At 38.3% G+C, this 13,358-nt stretch overlaps 1 protein-coding gene across 1 annotated transcript in view; it reads left to right on the plus strand.

The window, feature by feature from the left end:
• Positions 1-12,525, plus strand: part of LOC146318785 (transcriptional regulator ATRX-like) — a 29,640-nt gene extending 17,115 nt beyond the window's left edge. The window contains exons 14-35 of the mRNA XM_084730936.1: positions 1,731-1,818; positions 1,966-2,151; positions 2,379-2,523; positions 3,097-3,206; positions 3,359-3,502; positions 4,276-4,453; positions 4,890-5,027; positions 5,954-6,129; positions 6,214-6,331; positions 6,826-6,956; positions 7,037-7,110; positions 7,824-7,918; positions 8,003-8,159; positions 8,252-8,340; positions 8,430-8,535; positions 8,647-8,824; positions 9,741-9,932; positions 10,051-10,194; positions 10,339-10,410; positions 10,505-10,600; positions 12,000-12,128; positions 12,215-12,525. Of these exons, the coding sequence (XP_084587062.1) occupies positions 1,731-1,818; positions 1,966-2,151; positions 2,379-2,523; positions 3,097-3,206; positions 3,359-3,502; positions 4,276-4,453; positions 4,890-5,027; positions 5,954-6,129; positions 6,214-6,331; positions 6,826-6,956; positions 7,037-7,110; positions 7,824-7,918; positions 8,003-8,159; positions 8,252-8,340; positions 8,430-8,535; positions 8,647-8,824; positions 9,741-9,932; positions 10,051-10,194; positions 10,339-10,410; positions 10,505-10,600; positions 12,000-12,128; positions 12,215-12,307 (2,839 nt within the window). The 3' untranslated portion in view covers positions 12,308-12,525. The remainder of the gene's footprint in view (positions 1-1,730; positions 1,819-1,965; positions 2,152-2,378; positions 2,524-3,096; positions 3,207-3,358; positions 3,503-4,275; positions 4,454-4,889; positions 5,028-5,953; positions 6,130-6,213; positions 6,332-6,825; positions 6,957-7,036; positions 7,111-7,823; positions 7,919-8,002; positions 8,160-8,251; positions 8,341-8,429; positions 8,536-8,646; positions 8,825-9,740; positions 9,933-10,050; positions 10,195-10,338; positions 10,411-10,504; positions 10,601-11,999; positions 12,129-12,214) is intronic.
• Positions 12,526-13,358: the final 833 nt, after the last annotated feature.

The following is a 13,358-nucleotide window of genomic DNA, read 5'->3' on the forward strand; positions in this document are numbered from 1 at the left end:
GATTACACCTGTTCCTCTCCTGTTATTTCAAGCCAAAATGTCTGCCGTGAAAAAGATCTATATTCTGTTAAATATACAGTAAAAGTCCTGCATACAAAATCTTACTTATGTAGGAGTTTAGTCCTGCTGTCAGAATTATTGACAGGATGAATTATAAAAGTATCAAGACTCACTAAAGGTTAACTTATTTCACAGTTCAACATTATCGTTGCATTGCTGGTCTACTTCGTCTAAATACTATTTAGCTGATGATGTGCCCTTTAGAGCATAACTTGGCCAAATGTGGCCTGGGGGCGAGATTCGGCCCACTGAAGGGTTTCATGAGGCCCCGAGGCCATCGTGAAAATACTAAAAAGTGAAAATCTGGCGAAGACCGTCCATAGTATTTTGCTTGCCATTAAACCGTTAGACCTTTATTTTGAAAGGGGGTAGTGCTGTGTTCATCATCATAAAGATAATAAACTGTATCTTTTATATTAAATTGTAACTTTATTTACTTAGTGCTGTACATCCATGTTGTTTATGTTGTTCTTCTTCTACTTTTGCTACTAATATTGTTGCAACCTGTATACAGCATGCAGGGTACACTGTGAAACATCACGTTTGGGACATTGCCAACAAAATATTAGCCAGCAACATTACATGGCAATTCAGACAGGGTGACCAACAGTAGAAGTGCCCTATATTGAACAACAACTGATCACTCCATTGATAGAGATTTGGTCATTATTAGGACCTTATGTCATTTGTGTCTGGCCTGCAGCAGCCTGATCAATTTCTCATGTGCCCCCCCCCCGATGAAGAGTAATTGTCCACCTCTGCTTTAGAGCCTATGTAACTTTCACCACTTTGGTATCAGCAGACCTTTTTTACAGCAGCCATTTTTGTCATGAAATAGTAGTGTAAACACAGGTGTTACCAATTATATTAAGGTTCCTTTTCACTCAGGTTAAAATGAGTCAACATGCTCCTTTTGTTGGCTCGCTGTAAAGCTCTGCTATACTAAATGGAACAGGACGGTGATTAGTATCATTAGTAACACCTGTGTTTACCCTACCATTTCATTTCAGTATGGCTGCCGTGAAAACGTATTAGAGAATAATTACAAATGTAAAATGGAGCATAACAGTAGTAGAATTAGGGTTGGGTTGCAAAGACAACAGATTAATTCAGGAATGTCTGTTACGCAGCAATATCTATATGAAGTTGGCTAATATAAGCTAATAATAGCCAACAGATGCCAGTGATCATACCAAAAAGGGGAGGTTGGTTTTAATTCTTCTTTAACAGAATGAATGCAATATGTTTTCTTTGCCAAGTTATACAGTTCAGTATTGATTGCCTTTGCACATACTACAGGAGGGGTACCCAGTATCATGAATGCCTGGATAATATACACTAATGCAATCAAATACTTGTACAGATTATAATTAATTTTAATCTTATGTTATGTCATTTTGCTTGAAAACTTAAAGAGAAACATGTAAGTGATTCAGATTCAAAATTGAATTACAATATAACATTTAGTGCTGAACTAATGTGTCAGATTGTTGTAGACTGGTCAGCTGTTCATGATATTGTGTCCATCCCAGCGGTACATGGACTAAGCAGGTTCAGTGCAACCATGAAAATGACCAATCAATCAAATGGTGAGACAGGCAACACAAATGAAGCAGACTTGCAGTGGACATTTTACCCTGAATATTTAACTTGCTCTTTTTAAACTCCAGATCATCCAAAGTGAAGGAGGAACCTTGCAGTTATGAAAAGAAGAAAACGGTGCCCTGTATTTGGCTGTCTGACTCCAACAGTGAAAAGGTAGCAGTTGATGTTATAACTAAGTTGTAGATCATCCTTCTGTATCTGCTCATCTCTAATACTTGAAACTTAAAATTTACCATTGAAAAGGGAGTTGACTCCGGTGTCTCACGGTCATGTTTTTTGGATCTTTCTGTATTTGAGCAGAGTGATAAAGAGGATGGAGATGAGGAGCTCAGCAACAGTATAGGCACCCCCAAAGGACGCAAAAAAATCCGCAAAATCATCGAAGACGATAATCTCCGTGCAGAGACCCAGGAAGCCCTCAGAGAGGAGGAGGAGAGATGCAAACGGTTAGCAGATAGAGAACAACAATTGGAGGACAGAAGAGAGGTAATGCATACACATCAGGTCAAACAGACCATTCAATTTCACTGTGCTGATGACCAGTGGATATTTACAGTAGTCTTGCTCATAAGATGCTTTATTCATGTTGAAAAATGACAATAAGCACAGTCCATGAAAGTTATGTTGCTGAAAGAAATACTTTGTTATTCGTTTTGGTGGAAAAGGTGAAGAGCAAACAGACAAGCTGCTGACTGTCCAGCATTGTTTTCCAGATAATTGTCATAGAGGATGAGCTGTTTCAAGTAACGTGTCCCATCACCACCAAGCTGGTCCTCGATCAGGACGAGGAGACCAAGGAGCCTCTTGTTCAGGTGCACAGGAACCTGGTAACGAGACTGAAGCCTCATCAGGTGGACGGTGAGTTTGTGCTCTCTTACATTAAGCTACCAGCCATATTACTCATCAAGTTACCTGAAAAATAATAAAACAATTTGAATCTCTCTCAAATTCCGTGTACTCAATTTGTAGTCCTCAATTCCCAAATGAGACAACTTATGTTCTTGTCATGAATTGCTAGGGCTATAACTTTGGGTAACTGGGAATGCTTGTCCTCATAGAATCACAAGATTGTAATATTTATAGAGCAGCTCCAGTCTGAAAATGCATTCCTCTTTGCCCATCTGTGGCACAGAAGCTCTCAGTGTTGATGCTGTGTGACTACTCAGATTGTGCTGTGGGTGGGACTTTGAGCAAGACTACAGAGTGGTGACTATGGCCAGAGAGAGGCGGCTCCATCAGAGCCAAAGTAGCACACTTTAAAATTAATTTTAATTAATTATGTTTTAACTTACTGGCCAGGCCAATAACTTGGCCAACTAACTTGTAGCAACTAATGCAGACTTACAAATCTTGACACCTTTTCTCACAGTTAAGGCTCATTTTTGTGTTCAGGCAAAACTTATCACCCGTGTTCTCCTCATTGTCCAACAGGTGTCCAGTTTATTTGGGACAGTTGTTGTGAGTCTGTGAAGAAGGCCAACTCTACTCCTGGATCAGGCTGTATTCTGGCACACTGCATGGGACTGGGAAAGACTCTGCAGGTAAAGACAAATATATCCTCTGCTAATATTATTATTTGCATTGTTTTATCCCAGACAAATCAATACACCAAACAAACTGCACCCTGAAATTAACATGAGTGTCTGGGGTCAGTTTTTTATGCTCTCATATTTTTATCTGTGTTATTTTATAGGTGGTAACATTCCTCCACACAGTGCTGCTATCAAAGAACCTGAAATTCAGAACAGCACTGGTCGTGTGTCCGCTGAATACCATCCTCAACTGGGTCAGCGAGTTCAAGAAATGGCAAGGCAACTTGGGACAGGATAAAGTCAAAGTATGCAAAGCAATTACGATATTTTGAATCATTATTGGGCAATACTATGTGCAGTGCTTCAGATTAGGGCTGCAACTAACGATTATTTTCGTCATCAGTTAACCTGTCGATTATTTTCTCGATTACTTGATTAGTGGTTTGGTCCATAAAATGTTTGTAAATGGTGAAAAATGATGATCACTGATTTCCAAAACCACAGTTGACATCCTCAGGTGTGTTATGTCTAAAATACAAAGATATTCACTTTAGTGTCATAAGAGGACTAAAGAAACCAGAAAATATTTACATTTGAAAAAGTGAAATCAGAGAATTTGGACAATTTCTTATTGAAGAATTACTCAAAATGATGAAATGATTATCAAAATAGTTGACGACTGATTTGATAATCAATAAACAATCGATTAATAATCGATTAATTGTTGCAGCTCTACTTCAGATGCTTTATGTCTCACTCTTTGTTGTGACCTGTCTGATGATATTATTGGTTAAATTGGTTCAAGCCAGTGTAAGCATACATCATATTTTGTTTTATAGGAAGAAAACACTTTGATATAAGAATACAAACAAAGAGAATACAAGAATACAAAAATAATTGAAAGAAAGAATTTTAAAAAGTATGTTTTTGTATTTTTTCAGCATATATCATTAAATATGCGTGTAATATGACTGGCGAAGTGATTAAAAGAGCAGTTTTCATTTCATCTCGACTTTAACATACAAAAACAGGCATCTTGTTTATGCTTGAAATAAACACACAAAACTGATTGTTACAGGTTACAGAACTGGCTACAATAAAGAATCCTCCAGAAAGACTCGGAGCTCTGCAAAGGTGGCACAGAGACGGAGGTGTTATGATAATGGGCTATGAGATGTACCGCATTCTGTCTCTAGGCCAGAAAAACGACAGTGAGGAGCGGAAGAAAGAAATGAAGAACATACTCGTGGATCCAGGTACAGTTACTTTGTGATGTTGTGATGAAACTGTTTTGATCTGTGCCTGCTTTCTCTCGTGTTGTTATGGCCTCCTCTTTGTACTTATTTTAAACGTGACTCATACCCTTAAGAGTCCGAATCACAACACTGCAGGCACTGATTCTGTTGATTTCATTTATTCTCACTTTGAACAAAAATACCAAAGCATTTCATAGTCTAAAACAACAAGACTCTGTGCCACCCCTTCCTTCTGTCACAGCCAATCATCATCTGATTGATCACAATATCCCAAAATAATTGCTCAGAATATAAATTTACTGTAAATTTAACATCAGTTCATATGTCATAAGAAAATACTTGCATCATCTTAATAAATTAGTAAATTGTGAGAATATAATTAACGCAAGAAAATAACAACAAATAAATGACTGTAACACCTGTACTTTTTTCCCAGGTCCAGACTTTGTAGTTTGTGACGAGGGGCACATTCTGCGCAATGACACATCAAATATCTCCAAAGCTATGAATGCCATCAAGACCCGAAGAAGAGTGGTGCTAACTGGCACACCGCTACAGAACAACCTCGTTGAGTGTAAGTTTGCACCCTTACATCATGTTGAATATCGCCTTGAGGTCACACTTGGAGGGATATTGGAATATAATCCAAGGACTGAATGAATGTATGAGTGAAGAGACATTTTTCCCAGTAGCCACTTTAACATGAAATCACAAACACAGGTGTTACCAATGGTACTAGTTAATGCTCTATTCCATTCAGGTCAAACAGAGTCAGGGTGCTGTTAGTGAGCATCTTGGCTCACTGGAAAGGCTAAGCTACACTAAATGGAACGGGACCTTAATTAGTATCATTGGTAACACCTGTGTTTACCCTTATGCCATGAAAAAGAACAATCCTTTTCAATCGTTGAAGTTTCTCCTTTTTTTTAAACAGGATTTGGGTTAATGTGCAATGAGACCGTCGTCTTTTACATTGACCCGGATTATGTGTTTAAAATTTACCTCTACTGATATATTCCTCTCTTTAAGAAGAAGGCGGCATACTTTAATAATTCCCACGAGAAATTACATTTTCCACTCTGTTGTAATTTTATACATGAACCAGTTCCCAAGCCAAGTTCTTACAGACTCAGCTACTGCCTCCCCAAAAAGATACTGTTAACAAATTATTTTGTTTTCTGCTTCCTGAATTTGCTCAATGCAAGACAGGTGAGTTTCCTCCTACTGAAATTGCAACATAGGTTCCCTAGTAAACAAGACATAAACTGGAATGTTAGACCTCTGAAAGCACAAAAAATGTAATTCATATTTGCTATTATTTTTATGCATTTTGGAAAACAAGCCGACAGATCCTCTGACAAATGTTTGCTTGCTGAAAATTGTTTTATTCTATATTTTTTTGTCTTATTGTGTATTGCGTATGTGGGCACAATGTGTTCTTTATACATTTTATTTTGAAATGAACTATTTGTACTGATAGAGAACATTTTGGTCCCACAGATCACTGCATGGTCAATTTCATCAAGAAGAATCTTTTGGGCTCACTTGGTGAATTCCGAAACCGCTTCATCAATCCCATACAGAATGGCCAGTGTGCTGACTCCACACCGAAAGACGTCCGAATCATGAAGAAGCGAGCACATGTGCTTCATGCTATGTTGGCTGGATGTGTGCAGGTAAAACAAAAATACTACTGTCTGTCTGTATAATAGTTTATTGTACGTTCTAATTCTTACAGCGCTGTTTTGTCTTTTTCTTAGAGAAGAGATTATTCTGAGCTGACTCAGTTTCTGCCTCCCAAACACGAGTACGTGCTGGCAGTGAGGATTTCACCACTACAGTGTCAGTTGTATCGCTACTACCTCAACCATGTCACTGGTAAGAATCTGTCTCCACATCTCTGCTGTAAGAATGTAGATATACTGTAATTACAGAAGAATATATAAAGAGATAATCAAACATGTTTTGAAATGAATGAAAGTTTTTGCTCTTATAGGACATGATATATAGTGATTGAATTGTGAATTTGAAGAATCATTACACCCCTAATATGAACACATTTTTTTTTTCCAAATTTCAAGTTTATTCATTTATAAAGACAACTGACTCCTGCACACAGTATCAAAAGTTTTAAAAAGTTGTAGATTTTAGTCAAAATGAGTTTAGCAAATGTGTGGCATTTATTCATAATATAACTTATCCAACTTAGTAAATCATCAAAGGCTGAGATATAATCCTCATCAGCCAATGAGAAAAGAAATAAAAGCCAATAATGGTGTTGTCTCCTCAACAGAAGGAGATTTCCTTAAAATGTGGAGTTTAACAGATGTTCAACCATCAGTATGTAGACAGGTACATGCTTGTTCTTCCAGGTGTGGGTTTGATGACTAACAGAGCGAGGGTGAAGGCTGGAGCAAACCTGTTCAAGGACTTTCAGGTGCTTGGCCGAATTTGGACACATCCTTGGTGCCTTCAGCTCAGCTACATCAGCAGGGAAGAAAAGGTATTGAGCTTATTGAGCTCTTGTTGATTTCTTATTAGTCTGATGTGATGTTGAGTGTTTTAACTTAACTTTAATTACAGGGACATTTTGAAAAGAAGAATAAAGGTAAAGCTGCAACTCAGCTGAGAAATGAAGAAATCGCTGTGAATGAGAGGTAAGGACTGCCAGTATTGGGAAGGTAATTTTGAAATGTAATATGTTAAACTTAAACTGTGGGAGTGAAAATTTCACAACTTTATTTCATGTGACTGATTGGACGATTGACCTGTCGATGTTTGACACTGAGCATTTAAAACAAACAAACAAGCTTTGCACTGCACAGTAATGTTAGAGTCCTTTTCTGATCTCATAAGGAAAGCATTGATGGTGTTGGCAGATTTGCTGACCCTCGCTGTGTGGAAATATTCCAAAAGAAGGCATTCCTGCACGGTGAAATAATGCAAAGCAACAGAGCTGTGACTCCTTTGTAATTTTTTTCTCAGTAACTGTAATGGATTATTATTACATTTATTTTGTACTAATTATGTTATGTCATCACATGTAACTAGATACTCCGCAACAGTGAGGCTTTCTGTTCGTAACATCACTGCTGAAAATGTGTTACTTGTTAAAGTTTTTGCACATCTAGTGGCTTATGAAAATATACAGATGTTGGGACTTTTTATGTGCCTTTGAAAGCCTTGTTAAATTAGTTAGATCAGGTGGACATCGTGCAAATAGCAGCTCTCACACCTTCTCATGTGAGTCAAAGGAAACAAGTGGTGGCAGATAAGGAACAAATAACAACAAAATGTGACTGAAATAGAGGAGTATTTTGTGTTTTCTGAAGCTGTTTATATACTGTTACATGTTTTTTGCCTGATGTAGTGGACTGAAAGAGAATGAAGGAAAAGAAGGGAACAGCGCTGACAGCAGTGCAGCTGCTACTGTTGATGTGTCCAAAGGAGCTCCAGCAGTGGACGGTACTAAAGCGCTATGTGTCACTAATACTACAATCCTGTAGCATGCACACTAATATAATCTGTCCTGTCTTATATTCTGTGTAGGTGAGACAGCAGCCGTCAGCTCAGTGTCTCAGAGTCTAGATGAGGGCTGGTTCAGGAGTCTGCTGACTGAACAAGACGCCAAAATCCTTGAGCACTCTGGGAAGATGGTGCTATTGTTTGAGATCCTCAGAATGGCTGAAGACCTGGGGGATAAAGTGTGGGTTTCTTATCTGATGTGAAGTATGTTTAAACACAGAAACAAGATGCTGACCGGTCATCACAGCTAACCAACCATTTTTGTATTTTCAGGCTCGTGTTCAGTCAGTCTTTGATCTCACTAAACCTGATTGAGGATTTTCTTGAGGCTTCCCATTGTGCCAGAGACTCATCATTCAAAGGTATTCTGTTTTTGGCAAAGTTAATATGAATGAAATGTACTCTATGACCGTACTTTACTTTTGATTTTTGTGCTTCATTGTTCTCACAGCGGGTAGCTGGATTAAGAACGTTGACTACTATCGTCTTGATGGTTCCACCACCGCTCTGTTAAGGAAGAAATGGGCAGATCAGTTCAATAATGCTGCGAATGTCCGGTGCAGATTATCTGACATTATTTCAATCTTCCTGTGTAGATTATACTGGAATAAGATGAGGGTAGAATGTTGACGAGATTTCTGATTGTATTTTATTTATCTTGCTTTCAGTGGCCGATTGTTTCTCATCTCAACGAGAGCTGGTTCACTTGGCATTAACCTCGTCGCCGCCAATAGGGTCATCATCTTTGATGCTTCATGGAATCCCTCATATGACATACAGAGCATATACAGAGTGTACCGCTTTGGTCAGCTCAAACATGTGTTTGTGTACCGCTTCCTGGCTCAGGTAAGCTCACTGTACTTCATTAATATCATCTAAATTGTGAGGAAACATGTTCATCAAATGTTGCTATTTAATAGTGCCACTGCAGTATTCCATTTAAAAAACAGAGCCACACCAAAAAAAAACCAACCACTGCCCTATATCAAGGCCAGACAAGCAGATGTGCACTCTATTTTCAAGAGATTATCTGCCTCTTTAAAGTTTGTAGTGCATATTGCCAGGAATAGCTGCCACTTATGTAACTTTTAACTTTTAAGTTTGTTATAAGTCAACAGGCAGAGCCAGCGCTGTGCTGATTTTTTTAATTGCTGGGACATATAAAGCTAATCAGTAGCTATGACCCAGTGCTGGGACCCCTTCCTCCATGGATAAAACAGCTGTCCAGTCAATCGTCCTATGAAAGTACGATATGATAGGGAAAAAAAGCGATGCAATGACGCCTCCAAACATATTCCTCCGTTCCTGCCAAAAGAAAAATGAAGAAAATGACGGACAGGTAGCTCAGTGGGTAGAGCATGCAGCCCATGTACAGAGTCCTCAGCAGAGGCCATGGATGAGGCCCTTTGCTGCATTCCTTCCTCCCACTCATCATTTACAAGCTGTCCTGCCCAATTAAGGCTAAAAGCCCAAAAAATAATCTTAAAAAAGAAAGAAAAATGAAGAAAACGAGGACAAATAATTTGTCATAAAGACAGTGTTTTACAAAGTTAATAAAGATTTTTTTAAGAAGTCTGGGACTTTCTCTCCTTGTGACATAGGACTATATTGTGGTGTAAAGAGGAATTTTACTACTGGAAAGAACTTCATGGTAGCTTTGTTTCTTTTTCTTTTTTTTCCTGGATCTTCAAAAGCTGCCGAATTTGTACTGAACTATAAACCATTCAGTGTTGTTCATTATTGTGGTTATTTTCATGTCCAGGGCACCATGGAGGAGAAGATCTATGACCGTCAGGTGACCAAGCAGTCGTTGTCCTATCGAGTGGTAGATCAGCAACAGATTGAGAGGCACTTCACTCTGTTTGAACTGACAGAACTTTACACATTTGAGCCAGACCTGCTGCATGACCCGAACTCTAAGAAAAGCAAAAGATCTACCTCTGTTGTACCAAAGGTGACATCACCATCTTTTATGTCTGGTTTCTGCTTTGATGCCATGAAAATATAATACACAGTTGTCTGACATGAAGAATTTTCAGTATCGAATGACTTTGTGTTTGTGTGTCTCTCAGGATCAAGTCCTGGGACAGCTATTACAAATCTGTAAAGACCAGATCGTGTCTTTCCATGAGCACGAGTCTCTGCTGGACCATAAACAAGAGGAGGAGCTCAGTGAGGCAGAACGCAAAGCCGCCTGGGCCGAGTATGAAGCCGAGGTAAAGAGCTGTACACTGCAGAACACAAATTATCATGACCGGGGCTCCATCTATTGAAACCACATATCTTAGACTTTAAACACAATCTTTTATATTATAATTCTATCTGTTTGCTGTATGTCAATCTGTGTGTTTTTTCCTCAGTCAAACACAGCCAGCGTCCCAGTCAGCTCCGACCAGGACACCCTGAATACAAAGACCAATGAACAGCTGCTGGTATGAATGAATAATATTTTCTAAAACCTTTTCTTAGAGCTGCTGCTGGTGATGTTTTTGTTTTATACATAGTACATAAAACATGTCATTGCAGGAATTGCTCAACAAGACCAGAGCAAACGTATCGGTGGCCTTCATGTCACTGCAGAGGATGAGGTCTCACACCATCGAAGACTACATGGCACTACTGGTGAGTGACCTGAAGGTGTCATATGGTGATGTGGCCACATCTGACACCTACATTATGTTCAAATATAGAGTATGTTCATAATAATGAATGGATGTTCTTTTCTGAACTGTTATTACACTGCATGAGGGGGATTTATAGCCATGTCTATACTTTAAATATATTTCTTGACCATTCAGGTAGTTTTACCTTATGAGTGAGCCTTTCTTTGACCTGCTGCGTGTCCACATAGTACATTTGAACATCTCAGAGCTAAGAGCACGCGATATGGCCTAGACAGAAAAGTAGCTGCAACTCTTTTTTTTAAATTTAATTAACAAAGAAAAATACTGGCATATTTATCAATAATGGGACTAGAGAACAGCTTGTGATAGGACCACGCCAGCCATGTCATTACTTCATTATTAGTACTCAGTACTCATGGGTTGGATCTTGGCCTTCATTTTGATCTCAACTACAACCCTGTGAAGTTTCATGACTGCATCTTGCACAATTTGTGACGCTAATGTGTTGATAGACATGACAAGTACTGAAACAGCCTCTGTGTCACAAGGTAAAAACAATAAGAACCACATGCTGCTGCAGCTGGTAAATGGGCGCTAGAAACAGCCCAGACATAGCAGACATAATCCTATATATATATGTTACAATATGTGAATATTATAGAAATATATACAGATAAATATTAATATATAATGTGAAATGGTAAATGCCCTTGGAAATTGCAAATTAATGAAAGGAATAAACAGTGGAAACATCAAACTTTGTGTCATCCAACTGGTCAAATAACTGACAAATACAAGTACAGTGATGCACCAAAATGTAGAAATTCAATATTGCCATTAAATAGTGCTGCACATAATGGTCCAGTTTTATATATTATCTCAACATGTAACAAATGAAACACATTCAGTGGGGCCCAAGCAGAGAAACCACAGCCTCTTTAGTGTCTGTGTAGCAGCTCTGTGTTGATAAAGTTCCATTATTAGATGTACAGAATATCACACTCTTATCACTCGTAAAAAGCATTAAGACAAACCTCCATCCATTCCATCAGTAAATACCCAAAGAAGAGGTTAGGAAATGTCAAAACTTTCAAACCTCTAGTATTCATGAGTGTTACAGTTTTTGAGGAGGTACATTAGCTATGGCCATCTGTTAACCGACACACTAAGCAGAATGTGAAATTATATATCAGATAATTTTATGAGCAAATAAGAATTTGAATTTCTTTCTGTGGTGTTGATAAAATACATCGCAGCACATTACATGTCAGATAACAGAAGAAGCAAATGGCTCATTAAACCAATCTTGTGTTACAGTTGATCAGTTATGGAGAATAGTGGATTATTCTTCTTATACCTTATGCGCGTATGTAAATATTTGTTTTTTTCTCTTACAGCGGCAGCAGTACCCTCAGCTGCCCGAGGACGAGGTCAAGAACAAAGCTGTGATTTGGAAAGGTTGCGATGAGAGGGAGCAGCAGCGCAGACAGGCCTTTTATCGAGAGGTTCTCACACAGCAGCAATCAGTAAGCCATTTTTACACGTTTGTATGTTTGTCTGCACACGTATGTACAAACAGCCATTCTCATGTTTATATCGTATCCCTCCATAGCTCACACTCTGCATTCAGGCCATACTGAACAGTCGAAGAAATCAAGGGATGCAGACGACCATGACCGCGGTGAACCAGCCGGGGCAGACGTGAACCAGAGTATCATGTTTACACAGGGAAATAAATTGAATGTATGTTTTGGCACAAAGGAAAGAGAATAGTGTGCTAAGCTTTCATGGCAGTTAAGGAATAGTTCAGATTTTTTGCACTGGGGAGAACATGGGAGTTGCTGATCTACCAGTTAGTTAGTTTGGGTTATCATGTGACTTTGTAAAACAGTGAACATATTCTAAATAGCGCATGCATTTAAACTGCATCACTTAGCTGTCTATATTGGTACGACTCTCTGCTTCTATAAACTGTACCTCATACAGTCCCACTTCAGAAAACCATTTAAAACAATTTTAACTGCAGTATTTCCATAATTGCATCTCTGGAGATTTTGAGCACTCTATTATAGCAATGTTCAGGTATACTGACAGTTTCATTCTGTAACAGTTTGTGGGCTTTAGAAGATGTACTTAAGTTGTACAAATTTTGTAAAAGGGGCATTGTTGTTTAGTTGCTTCATGCCAAAAATATTGTTTGGAGTGTGGTTTCCACACTGGGTGTATACTGTACAAGCCTTAAAATTTAACTGTAATATATTTTCTATTGAATTATGTTTAACATTTTATAGATTTGTTACCAGATGTAATAATACCGTAATAAATTAACAAAATAACACGAAATTGGGTCTTGTGTTATTTTTGTCCACGTTTGTGAGCCATCAGTCAGATTCAAATGTTTAGAAGATTTTTTTAGCAAGGATTTTTAATCTGGTAGAAGGGATCTAAGTGTTAATGATGGAAATATCTATTCACTGTTTTATAGAAAAATAACTATTACAAAAAATCCCTCAGGAATATGTTTAAGCTAGGAAGGGGTCCTACAGAACTTGTGCTGGTATTGTGCATAACAATGAATTTCTAACTTTTTGAAAGAAATTGTGTGCATATTTTTGTGCATGTGTAGCTTAAAGGCATAGTTCAGATTTTTAAATATGGGGTTGTATGAGGTACTTAAACGTAGTTAGTGTATTACTTACAGTAGACAGAGTGCCAGTCTCAGCAGAAAAGCAGTATACTGCTGTGGGAAAAGTTAG

Source organism: Lutjanus erythropterus, chromosome 11 (assembly GCF_056507025.1).
Source record: "Lutjanus erythropterus isolate fLutEry1 chromosome 11, fLutEry1.hap2, whole genome shotgun sequence".
NCBI lineage: Eukaryota > Metazoa > Chordata > Actinopteri > Lutjaniformes > Lutjanidae > Lutjanus > Lutjanus erythropterus.